The following is a 24,311-nucleotide window of genomic DNA, read 5'->3' as shown; positions in this document are numbered from 1 at the left end:
CTCTGCTGGAGGCCTGCTTCTCAGGCACGGTCTTTAGATAGTGCTTTTGTTTAAATACAAGTTTAATTGTCTGCGTACAATTGCACTTGAGAGAAGTGGATTGTTTTATTGTCTACTGACAACTCATATAATAAAAACATGTAAGGATTGCGATGATGGTTGTACAACTCTAAATTCATCAAAATCGTTGACTTGTTATACTTAAAATGAGTGAATTTTATGGTATATAAATTATATCTCAATAAAGCCATTGAAAATATTCAAGTCAGAGAATAGCTTTTGTTGTATCCTGTTGTCATTACTTCTGATTTTAACTTAATCTAAAAATGAAGTAATCTACCTTTTGGTAACAAAGGTGACTTTTTTTCATGTACTAAAGTTGATTTGAAGGAAGTATTTTAAAGAAACAGTGTTATTCGGGACTTCCCTGGTGGCACAGTGGTTAAGAATCCACCTGCCAATGCAGGGGACACAGGTTCAATCCCTGGTCAGGGAAGATCTCACATGCCGCAGAGCAACTAAGCCCGTGTGCCACAACTACTGAGCCTGCACTCTAGAGCCCGTGAGCCACAACTACTGAAGCCCACGTGCCACAACTACTGAAGCCCACACGCCTAGAGCCTGTGCTCTGCAACAAGAGAAGCCACCACAATGAGAAGTCCGCGCACCGCATCAAAAAGTAGCCCCCGCTCGCCGCAACTAGAGAAAGCCCGCGGGCAGCAACGAAGACCCAACTCAGCCAAAAAAAAAAAAGAAACAGTATTATTCGTAACATAACATTTCTACCAAATAATCTAAAATGTAATTTAAAAACAGTCATTTTATATTCACTTTTTCATTCATGAGGGTCTCAGAACTACTTATTTTGGAGGTAAGATTTACATTGGTGACTAGGTTCCTGGTTAATCCTTAAAAGATTCTTTAATTGTAGTTTAGCTGACCTATTCTGTTAATAGCTTTGGGTCTTGGAAGCAGGCAGCCAAGTGGTACAAGTGGTTCCTTTCTTTGGCATCTTCTTGTCTCTGGTTTTTGCTTCCCTCTTCCTTTTACTCTCTTCCCAGGTACCTCCGTGCTGAATGACCCTTCCCTCCTCTCTTTGCTCCCCTCAGCCTGCTCCATTACTTTATGCTTCAGAGTTTTCCATCACCTCCCTTGTCCCTGATCTGAGCTCCAATCTCCTTGGTACAGATGGTTCCACCTCCCCAGTAGGAGCAGTACTTGAACTAGACACATGAATGTGACCCATAGTTCTGAGCTCTCCCAAGGGTCATCAGATAAGCATGCTGCTTAGTTCTGAGCATACCTCTAACTGACAGATTTTTATATCCTCAGGCAGAGAGAAACTTTAGAGTCAAGCCAGCTTGCCTCTTCTGTTTCACGATCGTTCCATTTTCTAGTTATAAATGAATTTGTTCTTAAACTCTAGTTGTTTCCCTCAGTGATCCCTATGGCAGTGATATTAAAAGTTTTTTTGCTCCATAAAGAGAAGAGGCTTATTAAGGTAAGATTGACTGACTGACTGTATGGGCCAGCTATAAACGTTCTTCCTATATTTATTTCCTCCTTTATATTCTTATTGAACATTTTGAAGTGATTACAATCAAATTATTATCAGGTCTAATTGTGTTTAAGAAAGAAGATTCTTGGTTCTTGGCTATCAGGTTTGTTACAGCCGGTAGGCTTGGGTCCCTTCATGCACAGGGGCCAGTCACCTCCAACCTTGAAGCATACTTATGTCACCCTCCAAAGCAGTAATTTATCTTCCTGATGATAAACCTTCATCATAAATAAAAATCCCAATTATATTTAGTATGCCTGGGTTTAATAGGTAGGAAAGTATGTAATATATTAACATTTTAAATAAACATGTAAGAAAACATCTTAGCGCTTCAGGAAGATAAAGATATAGTTATCTGGAAAATGTACTTTTTATTTTTAATTTTTATAATGTTGACTTTTAAAATTTTTATTTTATTTTATTTATTTTTGGCTGCGTTGGGTCTTCGTTGCTGTGCACAGGCTTTCTCTAGTTGCAGCGAGCGGGGGCTACTCTTCGTTGCGGTGTGCGGGCTTCTCATTGTGGTGGCTTCTCTTGTTGCAGAGCACAGGCTCTAGGCGCGCGGGCTTCATTCAGTAGTTGTGGCTGGCGGGCTCTAGAGAGCAGGCTCAGTAGTTGTGGCACATGGGCTTAGTTGCTCCGTGACATGTGGGATCTTCCCTCACCAGGGCTCGAACCTGTGTCCCGTGCACTGGCAGGCGGATTCTTAACCACTGTGCCACCAGGGAAGTCCCCACTTTTTATTTTTTGTTTGGCTGCACCATGCGGCTTGTGGGATCTCAGTTCCCCAACCAGGGATTGAACTTGTGCCCTCAGCAGTGAAAGCGTGGAGTCCTAACCAGGACTGCCAGGGAACTCCCTGGAAAATGTACTTTTATATAGAAACTCATTTTGCCCATTGATACTCTATAAGTTAGACTTTTATAGTTTTCTAGGACTATTATAAATGGAAAAGACTTTACATTTTTATGGCGTATAATAGATTATTTCATTTTATGGCAGGTCATTATTAGGGATTTTATTATTAGGATGAATTTAAATTCATAGGTTAAGCTGAAGATGCTTCTGATTCCACCATTTGGTACCTTTGAAATGGAGCCTAATAAGTGTACCTCTTGCCCTAGATGCTGTCCTTATGAGTCATTGTCAGTTTTCTATATACCCAGACTTAGAAAACTTTAGTAGGCAACAGAGCAACCCATCAAGAAACACTGAGTAGCTACTATGCTTGGAAGATGAACAAATTAATAATTGGCTCTTTGGTCACTGAGAGTATTAGAAGCCCAATATGATGTACTTTGAAAAAAATAGCTCTGGTGTGCTGGTACTGTTACTTGTATTTCTACTTACCTGATGTATAATGGTGTACATTGCTCCCTGAAATATATTCAAAGATGTATACTGCTCTATTTCCATTAGGAAAAGAAAGCATTTTTCTTAATGTAGTTTTAAAAAATAGAAATAACCTTATATATAAAGCAAAAAATTATATTAAACATACCATGAATCCATATCTTTTAGTAGAAATTTAAATTCATGCATAAGTTTGCATAAAACCTATAGACTTATGCTCATATTCATTTAAAAGTACTAAATGAAAAAAAAAAAGTACTAAATGGCCAATTAATAGCTTATGCAATAGGTATCAATGAAGTAGGTTTTATGCACACATTGGACTGAATTTAAATTCCTACCAAAGATTTGTTTAAAAAAAAAAAGAAAAGCAGGATCCTTCAAATTGGAGCATAATTTATCTTGAGATAAGCCGTTAAGACATTACCCAATTATTAGAGCTCTTAAAATGCATAGTGTGTTAATATATTATATAATGGATCATTTAAAGATACTTCGTACATTTTAAAAAATGAGATCAAGAGAAACTAGACAGATTGTTTCTGACAGCAAGAGACTAGCAGTATTTGAAGAGATAATAGCCAAGAATTTTCTAAAACCAACTATAAATACAAGTCACAATGTCAAGAAATACTTTGAACTGCAAGGGAAAAAATACCAAGAAAACCACACTTAGGCACCTTGTAGTAAAACTGATGAAAACTAAAGACAAAGAAAACATCCTAAAGCAGCCAGAGAAAAACCACACATTAAATTCAAGGGCATTCAATCAGCCTTGATAGGAACAATGGAAGCTGAAAGACAGTGGAATGCTGTCTTCAAAGTGCCTGTCTAGAATTTTATACCTTCAAAAATTAAGGGAAAAAAGACATTTTGAGCCAAACAAACTGAAAGAATTTGTCATCAGCAGTATCTGCACTAAAAGAAATACTAAGAATTCTTCAGGTAAAAGGAACATGATTCCAGATGGGAGTGTGGAGTTGTAGGAAGGAGTGAAGTTCAATGGAAAGAGTAAATGTGTTGGTAAATTTAAATAAAGTTGGCTTTATATGAGGTTTAAAATTAACGCAGAATGAAAACACACAACAATAATAGTAACAATAGTGAGCTAGAAAGGGCTGGTGTTCTAAGGTCCTTTCACTGTCCAGGAACTGGCAAAAATACTAATTTACATTAGGCTTTTGTAAGTTAGGGCTCGTATTATCAGACCCTACAATATAACCACTAATAGCGTAATAAAAGATTGTAAAAACCTAATAAAGGGGGAAATGGAATAATAATAATTTTAACACTTAATAATCCAAAAGAAGGCAAGAAAAGAAAGCATGTAGAACAGGTGGGACAAATGGTAAGACGGTAGAATGATTCTTAAGTTTATCAACAATTACATTACATACGAATGGACTTAGTACTCAGTTAAAAAACAAAGCTTTTCATAATGGAAAAACAATAAAATTCATCTACAAGCTGCTTTTAAGACAAATACCTTAGGTATATGTATATGTATATAGAATGGTCCAAAGTAAAAGGATAGAAAAAAAGAGAAACCAAGCAAATGCTAACCTACTGAAAAATAATGTGTCTATCCCAATATCAAAACAGACTTTAAGGCAAGAAGCATAAAGAGATATACATTTCAAAAATAGCAAAAGTTCAAGTCACCAGAAAGATATAGCAATTTTAAATTTGTGCGCACCTAAGCCTTAAAATATAAAAAGAGCAATGAGTCATTTGGCTTAAATTTATTAGTTAGACTGTCAACTTGAAACGGCAGAGAAATGTATGAGTATTCTTATTATCAGCTTGACACAGAAGAAAGGAAAGGTGAGCCAACTATAATCCCCTTTCCTAATTCTCTTTTTTCCTTCTTACCAACACATCTCCATTCTCTGATTCATCTGGTGCAAATGCAGACTCTGAGCATTTATTAGAGGTGTAATCTACAGACGCTCTTCAACAATTTAAATATTTGTTATTTGAATATTATGTTACAACTTTGGAGTATGTAGTAACCACCTGAGTTAGTATTTATTGGCATACGGATATAATTATAAATTCTATTGTGCAGATTTCGAGTGTTAAGGCAGCAGGGTTCTCTCTGCTTTGTCATTTCCCAGCTTCTCCTGGTGGACGCTCCAGGTGACGTGGACCTAGGAGAGGTGAAGGAAGTGCTTTGTCCTCAAGAATATAGTCTGCAGGATCAGGGCAAGCTAAAGGAGGAAAACACATGAGAGTCATTATCAGACCCACCTTCTTTTTTATTTTTGCCTTTGGTCGTAACATGAATGTTTATAGAGAGACACAGAGAAACTGGAAAGTGTCCAAAAGAGCAGTGAAAACAGAACCTTTGTATGCTACAGAAGTAAATAAATAAGTTTTTTTTTCTCTAAAAGAATTAAGTCTTAAAAAAAAAATCCCGCTGAACCAGTTCAAATCAGAACCAGTCTTTGGAAAAGGTGAACCAGAAGAAAAAAATCAGAAAAGCAAAATCATTTTCACGCAAATATTTCATTCACTTCAAGTGTCTGGCCCACAGAATATGTACTGCCTATGTATTTCTATCACTAGGGGCTCTTTTAGTTGAATCTCACTTAACCTGTTTGCCAGATTAACCAACATGCCTCACTGCCTCTGCAGAGTCTGTTGGTAGATGCATTGGATGCTCTGAAGGCCGGTGGAGACTGGGTAGGAAGCCCTCTCCTGGTGGATCGTGTTTATTTCCAATCCTGTTCATACTTGTTTTACTCGATATTGTAATTACATAATTAAATAAGCCCATCAACTATGAGTATTGTTACAAAAAGAAAGACTTCCTGTTTCTATGAAGGCTAAATTGAATGCTTTGGAAAGACTAGATAAAGTTGTGTTGCATCAAAAGAAAAAAAAAAAAAAAAAAAGGGAAATTACACCACCAAATACTTATTAGGGGCTCATTCTCAAAGAATGTGGGAACTCAGTTCCCTGACCAGGGATCATTGAAGCCGTGCCCCATGTAATGGAAGCGCAGAGTCCTAACCACGGGACCGCCAGGGAATTCCCTAAATTATGCATGTTTAAAAGGTCATTGTTAAACTCTCAAGTAAGATTAAAAGGACTAATGCCAACAATGGTAACCAATTGCTCTCCATCTCTGCTAGTCTCCTTATATGAGAGAACTCACAAGGTGGGGTTTGGATTAGATTTAAAGAATTGCCATGGAGTGGGGAACAATGGTCAAAGGGAACATTAATTGTATATGTAATGTTTACATTTTTAAACAAATGGAATGTATTCCTTTATTTCCTATCGAATTAATATTAATAAAAATGAAAAGGATTGCTAGACATTCATTGTTGGATCAAATGCTTATCTTTTCTATATGTCAGTAGGATGGATAGCCATGTTGAGAAATATGTAAGATGCAGCACTTCCTAGAGGTGAGGTCATGAGTAGGGAGAAAAGAGTTTCATCCAATTTTAGAAAAAAAAAATTGTTTTTTTATGAAAATCTTTATCCTGCCATTACTTATCCTCTTTTAACTGAGTCAGTTATTGTATAGGGCAAGCAATTGAATCTTTTCCAGGACTATTGTTTTAGTTTGCCCTAACTGGTCATGCTTTTCAAGATAATCACTTCCTAATCAGTTTTCTTATCTTGCTGGGGAAGTCAGATTTTCCTGTCTGTCTTTTCCTGAAGGAGTCAGGGTTACAAAATTGACCTTTTTTCCCATTGTAAAATGTTTAAAAAGTTGAAAAAATATCTTTATGCCGAAAGACCTTGCTAGACTAAATTACCTTTGACACATGGTTGTACCGCATATCCAGATTTCAGTGTGGCAGCTTTAATTGAGCCAAGTTTCTTTTCCTGGTGGGTGATAAAAATTAATGCAGTAACCTGCATTTGTGCTTTTAAAAACTTTATTACAAAATTATGCCTGACTGGATACTGGGATTACTAAACAGTAGTAATGGTATATATCAATACTTTTACATTTTTCTTGGCTTAAAGCACAAACTAGAGAAAATATATTTGGATCATTTAACCCTGTAACTAACATGCTCATTCTTGCCGAACTTCCAGGCTTCTATGTGTTTATTATTGTGTTTTGTTTCACCTAAGGCAAAATAATTACAGGAATACATATTGCTATTTCTCATGAGGTTTTTTGTTTGTTTTGTTTTGTTTTCTCGGGTCAGCCTAGAAATATCTTAGCGTCCAATTCAAATTTTTCATTTTCTTTCCATTATGATTTTAATTGTTCCTTTGAACACTATTTCAAATACCTGTGTCTCTGTGTTTGGCAGGAAATATACTTTTTAGTCTTTTTCTTTCTTTCTTTTTTATTTATTTATTTATTTATGGCTGCGTTGGGTCTTCATTGCTGAGTGCTGGCTTTCTCTACTTGCGGTGAGTGGGGGCTACTCTTCCTTGTGGTGCGTGGGCTTCTCATTGCGGTGGCTTCTCTTGTTGCGAAGCATGGTTTCTAGGTGCGTGGGCTTCAGTAGTTGTGGCACGGGGGCTCAGTAGTTGTGGCTCACGGGCTCTAGAGTGCAGGCTCAGTAGTTGTGGCGCATGGGCTCAGTTGCTCCACGGCATGTGAAAATCTTCTCAGACCAGGGCTTGAACCCGTGTCTCCTGCATTGGCAGGCGGATTCTTAACCACTGCGCCACTAGGGAAGCCTACTTTTTAGTTTTTTATTCTCTGCTCTGGTAGGTAAGACTCCTAACAAGTTCTTTTGTTCTTTAGAAGGAGCTTTTTTAAAAAAAAGATTGAGGCATAGTTCACACACCATAAAATTCACTCTTTTAAATTACAATTCAGTGGTGTTTAGTATCATCATAAGGTTGTACAACCATCACCACTATCTAATTCCAGGACATTTTCATCATCCCACCTTACTTAGATTATAACTAGTAAATGTCGATTTCCTTACCTATCTTACTCTTAGTTTTTTCATTTTGATCAGTGTGTAAGACTAAAAACAGTAAGACAGGAAACTGTATATTAAAAGATTTATGAGATATTAACCCAGTGCAATTTGTAGAGCTGGTTGGAAGTCAACTACAAAAAGACATTTTTATTCATGGTCCCCACACTCCCAGCATCTAAATTATTTCAAAGCAGATTCCAGATATTGTTCTGCAGATACTTCAGTATGTATTTCAACACTAATTATTGACACACCATGCTTTCCCCCTCTTTATTATCATTTACTAGATGCCCGTATTTACGTGGGTCTGTGTCTGTCTTCTCTGTTTTTTCTAGTATTCATTTGTCCATTCTTGTACTGGCTCCACGTTGTTTTATTTACCATAGGTTTATCATGTTTTGCTACCTGGTAAACATTAGCTCTTAGTAATAATGACAGGAATTATAAAAATTATTTAGTCCTCATAGATACTCTCTGAAATAGGTGGTTTTATCCCATTATACAGATGAGAAAACCAAGAACTGGAGCAGTTAAGTATTAAGCTGAAGTACATGATAAATAAATGAGGCAGCTAAAATTTGAGTCTGAGTTCTGACCTTGAAGTCCAGAACACTGAGGCTTCTCTGAAAAGGGAAGGCTACTGTTTACAAAATTTTTTCTCTTTTGTTTGAGATCATTTACATTGTATTTTCGCAGATTTAGTCTTCATTATAATCCCTCAGGCATATTGAACTTAAGTCTGTAATTTTTTTTGTAGAAGCACCTCAGTTTTTCACAGTTTCTGTGTATGAGTAGCTAGCTAAACTCTAAAAATATGCATATTTTATTTTTAAATGTATTTGGGTTTGTAAGTTGAATATCAGTATTGACAATACCAATGTTTTTGTGGAAAAAAGCATGCCTTTGGTTTCCCAAGTGAGTCTATGTGTGGGGTAAAACCTCTGTGTTTGAAATTTAATATTTTTATATTTTTGGTACTATACCATTAGATGGCTTATTGGAAAGACATTTATTACGTGTGATTGTGCACATTGTGTTTTTGTCATTGCTGTAATTTCTTAAAATCGCAGTTCTTAATGTTAATATGAAAGCAAGAAGGCATAAACTGGGAAGAGGGCTTCCTAATGTTGGCTTGTCTGATCATCTGCCAACACTAAATTGTTCAGTGTGAAATAGAAATTATTCCTGTGAGGTTAAGAGACCTGTGGTAAGAATTTCTTTTTATTCAGCAGACTGTATTAGCATTCAACAGTTTATTATGTATTATGTGCTTTATTTATTTTGTGTTAGGTTTATTGTGGTTAGGTGCTTGGTAACCGTAATCTATGCCTGATGTACTTCCCAGCACATGGTAGGTCCTTGGTTAAAGTTTAATGATATTAATGAAATGACCTGCAAAAGCCTTGAAACTTTGGAGTAGATTTCCACCCTATTTTATAAAGAATTATGAAATGTTTCCAAATTCTTGCATTTATGAAATGCTTTAAGCACATCTCCAGAGCACTTTCCCTAAAATGAGAGTTGACTAATATTTGGGGGAAAAATGGGGGAAATTAAAATACTATATATCTTTTTAAAAAATATTTTTTCATAAGGGGAATATATATCCATCATGCTATTTTTCTATAGTAAGAAATTCCTGAAACACTGTTTCAATTATTTTTATTTTTGGTACTAATTAGGTAGTATTTTTAAAGGGTGTAGCCTCATAAAATGAAAAATTGCTTTTGGATGCTGTCTTTCATAGACCATTTCTCAGTTAAATAGAAATCTTTTGTGAGAAGTAGAAATTTGGATTGGAAAGATAACTATTGGGCCTCTAGGTGTTTTCTTTCCTTTCTTTCTTGTAATTATTAAATATTTCTTTCATTTGTTTTACACCCCTCCCCCACTTTCTTCAATATATTTACTTATTTGCTCAGTCCTAGTGTACACATAAAGTAGTTTTGGAATTGCTAACTCATACCCTTCTGAAAAATAATTCACTAACCAGAGTACAATATTGTATACAGTTCTTTTTGTCTTTATCCTTGCAAATACTGTTTTCCAAAGTTATTTAGATTAGTTTTTCTTCCTTATCTCCTACATTATGGTTACGTTTTCCATTTGTAACAGAGTTGGGTTACTCTTCGCATTTTGTTTTGGATTCCCTCCACATTCTGGTTAATTTGAACTACTTGTTTTTGAGGGGATGTGCAACATTACCATGATTCTAAGAGTCAGAACTAAGTGAAAGGGTGTACTTGGAGAGATGTCATCCCCCTTATCCCTTTTATCCCATTCCTGTTTTCTCTTCCTTCCATGTCATTTCCACCTACCCCTTGTTCAGTAACCAATCTCATTAATTTCTAATTTCTCTTTCCTCTTTTTTTTTTGTACAAATGAGCAGCTATGTGCATATTTTCTCATCTTTCTTACAGAAAGGGTGGCACACTCTAGATACTCTTTTGTGCTTTGATTTAATACTATATCTTATTATATAATACCCTTATTGTATATTAATAATATCCAGTTTATCCCCTTAATATATCTAGGAATCACTTCTTATCAGTTTATAGAACGCTTCTAATTCTTTTTTTTACAGCTGCATAGTACTCTACTGCATAGATGTGCCATAGTTTATTCAGCCATTCTCCTGTGTCTGGGCATTCTAGTTGTTTCCAGTATTTTACAGTTGTAAACTGCTGCAATGAATAGATTTGAGTATGTGTACTTTTGTGTTGTTGAGGTGTGTCTTCAAGGTAAATTCACAAGAGTGGGATTGCTAGGTTAAAAGGTAAGTGTGTATGTTTTATTATTAGTTATCACAAAATTTCCCTCCAGAAAAGTTGTGTGCGTTTGTGTTCCCACCAGCACTATGAGAGTGCCTGGTTCCCACAGCCTGGCCAGCAAATGTGCTGTCATACTTTTTTATTATCCCCAAGCTGATGGGTGAGAATGGTATTGCAACATTTAAATTTACATCTCCATTGAACATCTTTTCATACATTTAAGGGTCATTTTTATATCTTTGTTGTGCTCTAAAAGGTACCAGTCCACGGCCTGTTAGGAACCGGGCCACGCAACAGGGTGAGCGGGGGAGGGGAGGAGGGGGGAGCAGGTAAAGCTTCATCTGCCGCTCCCCATCGCTTGCATTACTGCTTGAACCATTGCTCGCATTGCTACCTGAACCGTCCCCCCCACCGCTCACATTACCACCTGAACCACACCCCACCCCGCCTTGGGCGTGGAAAAATTGTCTTCCACGAAACCAGTCCCTGGTGCCTAAAAGGTTGGGGACTGCTGCTTTAAAGGGTTGTATCTTTTGCACACTGTGTTTGATTATTCACCTTCAGCTTGCCGGGACAGTACCACTTTATAGAAGCCAGACATTAAATATGACTTTTCTCTTTCAGATCTACCATGGTGGCTTATTTTAATTCGGCAGAAAGCTTTGGTGGGCAAACTTCCAGGAGACCATGAGGTCTGTAAAGTTACCAAAATTGCTGTGCTATCACTTTCTGAAATGGAACCTCAGGATCTTGAGCTAGAGGTAAGGTAAAGTCTCAGAAAATTTTATGGAAACTTGATGTAGATGTAATGGCAACTATGGGGATTTGGTTTAATAGACCAGAATCATAGAGTTGTAGAGCTGGATAATATCTTTAGAGTAATTTAATCCTATGGTTTTCAAATCTCACTTTGGTAGTGGAAGCTTTGTTTTAAAATCTGTGAAATCCAGTATATAAAATGCATAGAAACCAGAGCTGCTTTTGTTGAGGTAGTGATGGGAGAAGAGGGGTTCCTTGGGGCCCTGCCTACTTGGCTTCTGCTGGAAGGCCACCTTCTGTTTCTAGGGATCCCTAAGACTCTGCATAGCACAGTTCAAAAACTGGTTTGGGGTAGGGGAAGTCAAGAAGGTGAGATTTAACTTTTATTATATCTTTTATCTATATTTCTTGAAATTTTTCTCAGGCCATATTTCTCTTGTAGTTTTTTTCTAAGTTTTTTTTTTTTTCTCCTTTTTCATTTCTAATTTTATTGACTTGAGTCCTCTCCCTCTTTTTCTTGATGAGTCTGGCTAATGGTTTATCCATTTTGTGTATCTTCTCGAAGAACCAGCTTTTAGTTTTATTGATTTTTGCTGTTGTTTTCTTTATTTCTATTTCATTTATTTCTGCTCTGATCTTTATGATTTCTTTTCTTCTGCTAACTTTTGGTTTTGTTTGTTATTCTTTCTCTAGTTCCTTTAGGTGTAAGGTTAGATTGTTTATTTGAGATTCTTGTTTCTTGAGGTAGGCTTGTATAGCTCTAAACTTCCCTCTTAAAACAGCTTTTGCTGCATCCCATAGGTTTTGGATCGTCATGTTTTCATTGTAATTTGTCTCTAGGTATTTTTTGATTTCCTCTTGGATTTCTTCAGTGATCTCTTGGTTATTTAGTAATGTATTGTTTAGCCTCCATGTGTTTGTGTTTTTTACGTTTTCTCCCTGTAATTCATTTCTAATCTCATAGTGTTGTGGTCAGAAAACATGCTTGATATGATTTCAATTTTCTTAAATTTACTGAGGCTTGATTTGTGACCCAAGATGTGATCTATCCTGGAGAATGTTCTGTGTGCACTTGAGAAGAAAGTGTAATCTGCTGTTTTTGGATGGAATGTCCTATAAATATCAATTAAATCTATCTGGTCTATTGTGTCATTTAAAGCTTCTGTTTCCTTATTTTCATTTTGGATGATCTGTCCATTGGTGTAAGTGAGGTGTTAAAGTCCCCCACTATTATTGTGTTACTGTCAATTTCCTCTTTTATAGCTGTTAGCAGTTGCCTTATGTATTGAGGTGCTCCTATGTTGGGTGCATATATATTTATAATTGTCATATCTTCTTCTTGGATTGATCCCTTGATCATTATGTAGTGTCCTTCCTTGTCTCTTGTAACATTCTTTATTTTAAAGTCTATTTTATCTGATATGAGTATTGCTACTCCAGCTTTCTTTTGATTTCCATTTGCATGGAATATCTTTTTCCATCCCCTCACTTTCAGTCTGTATGTGTCCCTAGATCTGAAGTGGGTCTCCTGTAGACAGCATATAGATGGGTCTTGTTTTTGTATCCATTCAGCCAGTCTATGTCTTTTGGTTGGAGCATTTAATCCATTCACGTTTAAGGTAATTATCGATATGTATGTTCCTATTACCATTTTCTTAATTGTTTTGGGTTTGTTTTTGTAGGTCCTTTTCTTCTCTTGTGTTTCCCACTTAAAGAAGTTCCTTTAGCATTTGTTGTATAGCTGGTTTGGTGGTGCTGAATTCTCTTGACTTTTGCTTGTCTGTAAAACTTTTGATTTCTCCGTGGAATCTGAAAGAGATCCTTGCCGGGTAGAGTAATATTGGTTGTAGGTTCTTCCCTTTCATCACTTTAAGTATATCATGCCACTCCCTTCTGGCTTGTAGAGTTTCTGCTGAGAAATCAGCTGTTAACCTTATGGGAGTTCCCTTGTATGTTATGTGTCGTTTTTCCCTTGCTGCTTTCAATAATTTTTCTTTGTCTTTAATTTTTGCCACTTTGATTACTATGTGTCTCGGCGTGTTTCTCCTTGGGTTTATCCTGCCTGGGACTCTCTGCGCTTCCTGGACTTGGGTGGCTCTTTCCTTTCCATGTTAGGGAAGTTTTCAACTATAATCTCTTCAAATATTTTCTCTGGTCCTTTCTCTCTCTCTTCTCCTTCTGGGACCCCTATAATGCGAATGTTGTTGTGTTTAATGTTGTCCCAGAGGTCTCTTAGGCTGTCTTCATTTCTTTTCATTCTTTTTTCTTTATTCTGTTCCGCAGCAGTGAATTCCACCATTCTGTCTTCCAAGTCACTTATCCGTTCTTCTGCCTCAGTTATTCTGCTATTGATTCCTTCTAGTGTATTTTTCATTTCAGTTATTGTATTGTTCATCTCTGTTTGTTTGTTCTTTAATTCTTCTAGGTCTTTGTTAAACATTGCTTGCATCTTCTCGATCTTTGCCTCCATTCTTTTTCCGAGGTCCTGGATCATCTTCACTATCATTATTCTGAATTCTTTTTCTGGGAGGTTGCCTATCTCCACTTCATTTAGTTGTTTTTCTGGGGTTTTAACTTGTTCCTTCATCTGGTACCTAGCCCTGTGCCTTTTCATCTTGTCTATCTTTCTGTGAATGTGGTTTTTGTTCCACAGGCTGCAGGATTGTAGTTTTTCTTCCTTCTGCTGTCTGCCCTCTGGTGGATGAGGCTATCTAAGAGGCTTGTGCAAGTTTCCTGATGGGAGGGACTCTTTTTTTTTTTTTTTTTTTTAAAGAAAGAAAAACCACTGATCTTGCAAGACTTTTTCATTTTCCAAGAGGAAAGCAAGCCTACAAATAGAGTGACTTAGGGCCAAGACAATGAGATTGCCCAGGGCCAGTGTTTGTCTCCACACTGTGCCTCGCCACCGCCTGGCAGAAGTAACCCATGAAAGCATTTGTGTCATGTCTGCTGTCGGTGTGGGGATGTGGCATCTAGGGATGTCATCACTCTGTCATAGTCCTAGCCTATTTTGGTCACTATGTGATGTGCCAGACAGGCCCTGAGGGTTAAAGGATTATCATACTTAATCCTTTGGACTGTCCTATAAAGTAGGCACCGTCACAGTCCATGTTGTACAGGTGAAGAAAGAAGGCTTGGCGAGGAATTAATCACAGCTGACACGTGGTGGTGTCCAGACCTGGACTCAGGCCGTCTGATCCTGTATCACTCTGCTGAGCTTGCCTCCCTGTTACCTGAACAGCAGGTAACAGGTAACATAGTTCCCACTGCCCCACAACTCAAATACGTGTTTTTCTAGCCTGAGTTCTTAGGAAGGAAGTTTGGGGACAGGGTTAAATTGTTTAAAAAAATAAGTACAGGGATACCTCAGAGACATTGTGGGTTTGGTTCCAGACCACTGCAATAAAGCAAATATCATGATAATGTGATTCACATGAATCTTTTTGTTTCCCAAGCATATAAAAGTTATGTTTATACTATGGTCTATTAAGTGTGCAAGGACATTATACCTAAAAAAATAATGTGCATACCTTAATTTTAAAATACCATTGCTAAAAAAATGCTAACCACCATCTGAGTTTTCAGTGAGTCAGTCTTTTTGCAATAACATCAAAGATCACTGATTACAGATCACCATAACAAATATAATAATGATGAGAAAGTTTGAAATCTTGTGAAAATTACCAAAATGTGACACAGAGACATGAAGTGAGCAAATGCTGTTGGAAAATCCCGCCAATAGACTTGTTTGACGCAAACCTTTAATTTGTTAAAAAAAAACCAAAAAAACAATATCTGCGAAGCACAGTAAAATGGGCATGCCTGTGACAATATAGTTATTTTTATGCTTCAGGTTTTGCTGGAAGTTTGACAATCTAATTTTAAGAAACCAGCATTAAAATGAACTTAGGAGGACATTGCTATTCTATTTGTTACAGGTATCAACAAGAGATTAGAGTACTTCTTATTTCCTTTAATTGGTACTAGAGATGGAATACTATTACTATTGCTGATCTGAGACAAGTAACTTAGGTGGCAATTGGGCCTGTTAAAAGCAGGTATTGGCAGTTTTTGTTTGCATTTTATTTTAATGAAGAACAGCCAGACTAAAAAAATTGTGTCAGTTTGCTAAGCCAATAAACTTGTGTCCTTTGGATGACTGCTGACAAATTGAAAGGTCAGTGTGGCTTCTTGTCACCAGCCTTTGCCTTGAGAGCGAGCACCCCTTGGGCAGCATGCTGGTTTGGGCATTAAGCCTGGGGGCCCTGGCAGTTAGATTTAGAGCAAGAAACAGCTTATCCAGCACCTTGGTCACCTGCTAGTCATCAGTTTGCGCATCTGGTACTCCCAACCCTGGGGAAATGAGCTGTCCTCATCGGAGAACTGGAGCTGGACTTTCCAGGGAGGTTTTCTTGTGCCCTTTGTGGCCACCAATCCGTAACATTTGAGATTAGTAGCTGACTGTTGTGTAAATGGCAGGGGTGGAGGGGGAGGAATCTTTAGGAAATAACATTTAATGGAATTTTAAGACACAAAAATGTGAATATGATGAAAGCTTTTAAAATGTCTTTATTCTGAAGACCTTTCCTTTTCTCTCTTGATACTCTTAAGTGAATGAGATTATCTTCAAATACAGGTGAAAATGAGATATTCCCCCACATAGCTGAGTATTTTTACAGCGCAGTTGAACAGTCTGAGCTATGGCATTTGCCAGGGTACTAAAAGTACCGTCCACGTTAAGAGTTGGAAATATGTAATGACCCTTGGTAATTAAGGGTAAACGTGATTATAGATAAAGTATTTCCAGATCCCATTTTAGTGATAGTTTGGCATGCCTTTCTCTCAAGAGAATAGAATTTTAGAAATTTGCATTTAAGCCTTTTTTCCCTTTCCTTTAATCCTATTTTATGGTAATGGAGCTTTACAGTGAACAAGAGGAGGAAGGGAAAGAACAGCTATGTTGAAAATCACAAACTGTTTGCTTATTTTCTGACACATTAATTTAAATCTTTGGTATCTTTAATTCAATTTCCATATAACTCCAGTTAAAAGGTGCATTTAGAAGCATGGTAATTTTTTTTTTTTTGATTATACAGTAAATTGTAACTGAGGGGGAGGAAACCCCTCCACCCCCAATCCCTTAGAAATAATCATTGTCAATATTCTGGTGAGTTTTAATGGTTGTTTCCATTTGCCCCCAGCTCTTTGGAGGAGCAATATTACTTGCAAATTTTCAGAATAGTTTTTATTTTTTGCATCTTGGCGTATTTTTTCCTACTTAACTCCTATTATTTTTTAAAATTCCTATTATTTTTCATGGCCATACATATCTTATGCACATAAGACTTTTTTAAACAAAACTGATTCTTATGTCTTCTTTTTTATTTATTTATTTATTTTTTAAAATAGCTACATTATTTATTTATTTATTTATTTATTTATTTATTTATTTATTTATTTTTAGCTGTGTTGGGTCTTCGTTTCGTGCGAGGGCTTTCTCTAGTTGCGGCAAGCGGGGGCCACTCTTCATCGCGGTGCGCGGGCCTCTCACTATCGCAGCCTCTCTTGTTGCGGAGCACAGGCTCCAGACGCGCAGGCTCAGTAGTTGTGGCTCACGGGCCCAGCTGCTCCACGGCATGTGGGATCTTCCCAGACCAGGGCTCGAACCCGTGTCCCCTGCATTAGCAGGCAGATTCTCAACCACTGTGCCACCAGGGAAGCCCCTTATGTCTTCTTAGTATGTTTTTGTAATTTGGACGTCTGTGTATCAATTTGAATACCCACTGCTCTCAGTCCTTCCCAGCAGGACCCTTGGGCTCTTTAGTGTCGTCACTGTTCTCAGATTTTCTAGGGCCTCATCTGTCTTCTGTCATTGGAGCAGAAGCACTTTTATTTCAGGGTCGGGAATTAATAGAATTTCTAGTTTTCTACCCCAGTTGACTTTTTTTTTAAACAGCTTTATTGGAGTAAAATTGCTTTACAATTATGTGTTAGTTTCTGCTTTATAACAAAGTGAATCAGTGAATATATATACATATATCCTCATATCTCCTCCCTCTTGCGTCTCCCTCCCACCCTCTCTATCCCATCCATCTAGGTGGTCACAAAGCACCGAGCTGATCTCCCTATGCTCTGCGGCTGCTTCCAGATAGACTAGCTATCTGTTTTACATTTGGTAGTGTATATATGTCCATGCCACTCTCTCACTTTGTCCCAGCTTACCCTTCCCCCCCCCAGTGTCCTCAAGTCCATTCTGTATATCTGCATCTTTATTTCTGTCCTGCCCCTAGGTTCTTCAGAACCGTTTTTTTGTTTTTAGATTCCATATATATGTGTTAGCATACAGTATTTGTTTTTCTCTTTCTGACTTACTTCACTTTGTATGACAGACTCTAGGTTCATCCACCTCACTACAAATAACTCAGTTTTGTTTCTTTTTATGGCTGAGTAATATTCCATTGTATATATGTGCCACATCTTCTTTATCCATTCATCTGTCGATGGACACTTAGGTTGCTTCCATGTCCTGGCTATTGTAAATAGAGCTGCAGTGAACATTGTGGTACATGACTCTTTTTTTTTTTTAATTTATTTATTTTATTATTATCATTATTTTTAAGCTGGTGGGTTTTTTTTTTTAATTAATTTATTTATTTATTTATTTTTGGCTGTGTTGGGTCTTCGTTTCTGTGCGAGGGCTTTCTCTAGTTGCGGCAAGCGGGGGCCACTCTTCATCGTGGTGCGCGGGCCTCTCACTGTCGCGGCCTCTCTTGTTGCAGAGCACAAGCTCCAGACGCTCAGGCTCAATAGTTGTGGCTCACGGGCCTAGTCGCTCCGCGGCATGTGGGATCTTCCCAGACCAGGGCTCGAACCCGTGTCCCCTGCATTGGCAGGCAGCTTCTCAACCACTGTGCCACCAGGGAAGCCCCTGTTGCTAGTATTTTGTTGAGTATTTTTGCATCTGTGTTCATCAGTGATATTGGCCTGTAGTTTTCTTTCTTTGTGACATCTTTGTCTGGTTTTGGTATCAGAGTGATGGTGGCCTCGTAAAATGAGTTTGGGAGTGTTCCTCCCTCTGCTATATTTTGGAAGAGTTTGAGAAGGATAGGTGTTAGCTCTTCTGTAAATGTTTGATAGAATTCTCCTGTGAAGCCATCTGGTCCTGGACTTTTTTTTGTTGGAAGATTTTTAATCACAGTCTCAGTTTCAGTGCTTGTGATTGGTCTGGTTATATTTTCTATTTTTTCCTGGTTCAGTCTCGGAAGGTTGTGCTTTTCTAAGAATGTGTCCATTTCTTCCATGTTGTCCATTTTATTGGCATATACTTGCTTGTAGTAATCTCTCATGAACCTTTATATTTCTGCAGTGTCAGTTGTTACTTCTCCTTTTTCATTTCTAATTGTATTGATTTGAGTCTTCTCCCTTTTTTTCTTGATGAGTCTGGCTAATGGTTTGTCAATTTTGTTTGTTTTCTCAAAGAACCAGCTTTTAGTTTTATTGATCTTTGCTATTGTTTCCTTCATTTCTTTTTCATTTATTTCTGATCTGATCTTTATGATTTCTTTCCTTCTGCTAACTTTGGTTTTTTTTGTTCTTCTTTCTCTGATTGCTTTAGGTGTAAGATAGGTTGTTTATTTGAGATGTTCTTGTTTCTTGAGGTAGGATTGTATTGCTATAAACTTCCCTCTTAGAACTGCTTTTGCTGCATCCCATAGGATTTGGATCGTCGTGTTTTCATTGTCATTTGCTTCTGGGTATTTTCTGGTTTCCTCTTTGATTTATTCAGTGATCTCTTGGTTATTAAGTAGTGTATTGTTTAGCCTCCATATGCTTGTATTTTTTACAGATTTTTTCCTGTAATTGATATCTAGTCTCATAGCGTTGTGGTCAGAAAAGATACTTGATATGATTTCAATTTTCTTAAATTTACCAAGGCTTGACTTGTGACCCAAGATATGATCTATCCTGGGGAATGTTCCATGAGCACTTGAGAAGAAAGTGTATTCTGTTGTTTTTGGATGGAATGTCCTATAAATATCAATTAAGTCCATCTTGTTTAATGTATCATTTAAAGCTTGTGTTTCCTTATTTATTTTCATTTTGGATGATCTGTCCATTGGTGAAAGTGGGGTGTTAAAGTCCCCTACTATATTTATGTTACTGTCGATTTCCCCTTTTATGGCTCTTAGCATTTGCCTTATGTATTGAGGTGCTCCTATGTTGGGTGCATAAATATTTACAATTGTTATATCTTCTTCTTGGATTGATCCCTTGGTCATTATGTAGTGTCCTTCTTTGTCTCTTGTAGTAGTCTTTGTTTTAAAGTCTATTTTGTCTGATATGAGAATTGCTACTCCAGCTTTCTTTTGATTTCCATTTGCATGGAATATCTTTTTCCATCCCCTCACTTTCAGTCTGTATGTGTCCCTAGGTCTGAAGTGGGTCTCTTGTAGACGGCATATAGATGGATCTTGTTTTTGTATCCATTCAGCCAGTCTGTGTCTTTTGGTTGGAGCATTTAATCCATTTACATTTAAGGTAATTATCAATATGTATGTTCCTATTACCATTTTTTAAGTTGTTTTGGGTTTGTTATTGTAGGTCTTTTCCTTGTGTTTCCTGCCTAGGGAGGTTCCTTTAGCATTTGTTGTAAAGCTGGTTTGGTGCTGCTGAATTCTCTTAGCTTTTCCTCATCTGTAAGGGTTTTAATTTCTCCATCAATTCTGAATGAGATCCTTGCTGGGTAGAGTAATCTTGGTTGTAGGTTTTTCCCTTTCATCACTTTAAGTATGTCCTGCTACTCCCTTCTGGCTTGCAGAGTTTCTGTTGAAAGATCAGCTGTTAACCTTATGGGAATTCCCTTGTATGTTATTTGTTGTTTTTCCCTTGCTGCTTTTAATATTTTTTCTTTGTGTTTAATTTTTGATAGTTTGATTAATATGTGTCTTGGCGTTTTTCTCCTTTGATTTATCCTGTATGGGACTCTCTGTCCTTGCTGGACTTCATTGACTCTTTCCTTTCCCACTTCAGGGAACTTTTCAACTATAATCTCTTCAAATATTTTCTCAGTCCCTTTCTTTTTCTCCCCTTCTTTTGGGGCCCCTATAATGCAAATTTTGGTGCATTTAATGTTGTCCCAGAAGTCTCTACGTCTGTCCTCAATTCTTTTCATTCTTTTTTCTTTATTCTGCTCTGCAGTAGTTATTTCCACTATTTTATCTTCCAGGTCACTTATCCATTCTTCCGCCTCAGTTATTCTGCTATTGATTCCTTCTAGAGAATTTTTAATTTCATTTATTGTGTTGTTCATCATTGTTTGTTTGCTCTTTAGTTCTTCTAGGTCCTTGTTAAAAGTTTCTTGTTTTTTCTCCATTCTGTTTCCAAGATTTTGGATCGTCTTTACTATCATTACTCTGAATTCTTTTTCAGGTAGAGTGCAGTGAGTCTGGGACATTACCCTACCAGTTTACACATTCATACTTCTTAAAGAATCATATGAATATTCATTCTAAGGAAGGTAAATGATGACTATGAATTGCCTCATATCAGTTCAGGGATTATTTTGTCATTAGATGAGCTTGTAACAAACTTTTAAAAAACTTTCAGGTTTCAGAGTTTTTTGGATTTTGGAGTTAAGGGATATTGGGCCTATACCAACTCTGTTCCAAGCCCAGGAAGAGGATAGATTAAAAAGAAAGAGAGAAAAGAAAAGAAAAACAAGACATTGCCAGGCCTAGAGGGAAACTGCATCTTATTTTCATGGACCATAAATGGAATAGTGAATCAGACAGAGGCCTTCTAGTTTCTGCATCCATAAACAGGCAGTGGTGTATGGAGATTTGGTCCCTACACATTAAAGGGAACTAAAAGGGCTATATTGGAGATGGGGGTCTGGAGCCATGTTCAGTACTTTCAGCCTGGTGCTGGAGTGGGACCCCCCCCCAGTTCATGAAAGGAGGCTGTTAGGTTATCTGTTCTAAGAGGGATAATTGTGCCGAAAAGAATTCTCGTGTCTCTTAAGCCAGTAGCACCTCCCTTGAGAAACACTGGTCTTGGCAAAAGATAAGGATCTGAATTAACACAATGACAATCAGCATGAAGTAGTTGGGGTTGATAGGAGAGACTTTAGCAGGTAGAATAATGGAAGATGACTCCAAGGTTTCTTGCTTAAGTAATCCAGCGGGTGATGTAGTCATTGCCTGAGATACGGCATACCAGAGAAGGAACAAGACTTGCCAAACAGACATTGGTCAGGTTTGGAGATGCTGAATTTGAGAGACTAGTGTCTCATTAGTGGGGAGATGTATTTTGGGGTCATGAGCTCAGAGCAAAAGAGTGGAGTTGGAAATGTAGAGTTAAATGTAATGGTAGTTAAAAATGAGGAAAGAGAATGAAATTTTCTTGGCAGAGCATGAAGAATGGGAAGAGAACTAAGGGTGGAACGTTGGGAGCCACCATTATCTTTAGAGATAGAGTTGCCAACAAAGAAGACAGAGAAGGAACAGTTGGAGGTGGGGGAAGAGCACAAAGAGACAGGAGTCATAGGGGCCAGGTGACGAGATGGCAGAGAGTGATCATTAATGCCACATTCTTAGACAGGCATAAGGTTTGTCCTTTTCAGAGCGAGAGCGTCCTTGTTTAACTCTGAGCAGTTTCACTGGCCCTCACTCTTTGACCTACCCCAGTCAGACTGTAGTCCTCGCAGTTCCGGTGACTGTGACACTGTGCCCTGCTCACTCACGGAGATTTCAGGGTTGAGGGATGGATTTAAAAAGATCCTGGTAAACTTGAACAATGTTAAAAGGTGCTAGGAAAGGGGCTATTAGAGAGAGAGGTTGGAATAGAGGAGAGAGGGGGTGAATGACAGGGCAAGGTCCTGATCCTAGAGGAGACACAGTGGGAAACTGGCCTTGCAGAGAAAAACAACTCCCGTCCTTCTGAGAGTGAGGAGAGTGGGTGCAGACTCGGTGTGCTGCTGCAAGATTACTTTAGAATAGCTAGATATTTAGAATCATCTTTGATATATTCCTGGGGGAAAGTCTTGCTGGCTTGAATGCTCTTAAGGAATAACTGTGTCTGACAGAGGCGTAATATCCTGTTTGAATATTAAAATTGCAACAATCTATAACTAGGTTTAAGGCATGTTTTCAGATTTTTTAAAGAAGGTGTTATTAATAGAACTAGATGATTACTAACACTCTGCATAAAAATCACTAGCCAGCAATTGCTCAGTGCCGCAAGCAGCAGCAACAGCAGCAGGGGACTAACAGGAGAGCTCCTTTGCTGCCCCAATAATTCTGTACTAACCAAGGCTGGAGGGGTATGAGGTGTATTCATGGAAGAAGGGAAGTGATGGTTTTCTAGGACTACTTTTATGCCCCATGTGTGAATCTGGAGGTTACCACTTACATTTGTAGCGTCAGAGCCCATCCATTCATTTAACAAAGGTTTTTTGAGACCTCCTGTACCAGGTACTGCTAAGGCCCTGGAGATATATGAGTCAGTAAAACAAAGATCTCTGCTATTATGGAACTTACATTATGGTGGGGGTGCGGCAGACAGTAAACATCAACATAAATATCTTATGTCATATGTTGGAAAGTAGTGAACACTATGGGAAATAAAAGTTGAGTGCAGTAAGGGTGGTGGGTGGAGTGCCCAGGAGTAGAGATTATGGTAAGATATCTGGGGAGAGGATGTCTGGGCCGAGAGAATAGCCAGAACACAGGCCCTGAGGTGGAAGTAGTCCTGGCTTGTTGAGGAACAGCAAGGAGGCTGATATGGGTGGAGTGGAGTAAGCAAGGGGAGGAGAGCCACAGGAGATGAAGGCAGAGGAGAGAAGATGAGGGTCTAGTTTTGAACATGATGAGTGTGAGGTACCTGATGGAAATCCAAGTGGAAACATTGGGATTTGTGATTCTAGAATTTTGGGGAAGAGCGGGCCTGGAAATGTACCGCTGGGAGGGCAGGGTTGGCATGTAGATGGTATTTAAAGCCATGAGACTGGATGAAATCGCTGAGGGAGTGAATGCAGATAGAGAAGGGGGTCAAGGACTGAACCTTGAGGTGCCAAGACATTAAGAAGTCAAATGGTCAGGAAGGAACCAGTAAAAGAGGAAAAGAGCGACCACTGGAAGCCAAGTAAGACAGTGTATCAGAGAAGATGAGGGAGAGATGAACTGTGTCAAATGCTACTGAGCGGTTAAGATAAGGATCAGGAATCCACCACTGCATTTAGCCAAGTAGAGACCATTGGTCACACTGAAGATAAGGTTGAGGTGGAGTGGTGGGGCCCAAAGCCAAGTTGGAGTGGGCTGGGGAGAGAACGGGAGGAGAGGGATTGGAGGCAGTGAGGAGTACAAAGAAGTAGGACCCTAGCTGGCACAGGAGGAGTGTTAGAGGAGAGAAATATCAGTGTGTTTCAGGCAGAAAGAGGGGAGAGGAGAGAATTGCTGGAGCAATGTCCATATGCTTGATTCTCTCTCCTTCCCCATTATCTCAAGATCTGGTTAGTTTTGCTTACTTGAAGGGAAATTAAGTTAACTTGGTTTTGGCAGGATGACTGTAGATTTTTTTTTACTTCACCTTTGGTTCCCTTGTCTTCACTGGTAGGCCAGGAGGAGTGTAAAGTTGTAATCATGTTGTGAAACCCATGTGAATAGAGTGTTTGGTAGCCATAGCTTTGAAAAGACATAAAACCCATAAGATTGCAGTACATCTGAATTCTTCGTTCAGTTATCAGTCTGCACTTCCAATTTGATAAAATAGGAACAGCCCCCTTCCTTTTTTTTTAAAATTAATTAATTTACTTATTTATTTTTGGCTGCATTGGGACTTCATTGCAGTGCGCGGGCTTCTCATTGCGGTGGCTTCTCTTGTTGCAGAGCATGGGCTCTAGGTGTATGGGCTTCAGTAGTTGTGGCATGCAGGCTCAGTAGTTGTGGCACACGGGCTTAGTTG

At 38.2% G+C, this 24,311-nt stretch overlaps 1 protein-coding gene across 4 annotated transcripts in view; it reads left to right on the top strand.

Annotated features, from left to right (window-relative positions):
• INPP5F (inositol polyphosphate-5-phosphatase F) overlaps window positions 1-24,311 on the top strand; it is an 88,994-nt gene that overhangs the window by 28,786 nt on the left and 35,897 nt on the right. For all 4 annotated transcript variants that reach the window (XR_009497977.1, XM_059899982.1, XM_059899981.1 and 1 more), the window contains exon 3: window positions 11,217-11,353. Coding sequence is in view for 3 of the 4 variants with exons in the window: in XM_059899982.1 (XP_059755965.1) it covers window positions 11,217-11,353 (137 nt within the window). In the remaining variant the exon portion in view is untranslated. The remainder of the gene's footprint in view (window positions 1-11,216; window positions 11,354-24,311) is intronic.

The sequence above is a fragment of the Balaenoptera ricei genome, chromosome 16, assembly GCF_028023285.1.
Source record: "Balaenoptera ricei isolate mBalRic1 chromosome 16, mBalRic1.hap2, whole genome shotgun sequence".
NCBI classification, from domain to species: domain Eukaryota; kingdom Metazoa; phylum Chordata; class Mammalia; order Artiodactyla; family Balaenopteridae; genus Balaenoptera; species Balaenoptera ricei.
The sequence above is the reverse complement of the archived record's forward strand: the minus strand, read 5'-3'. Positions and strand labels throughout refer to the sequence as shown.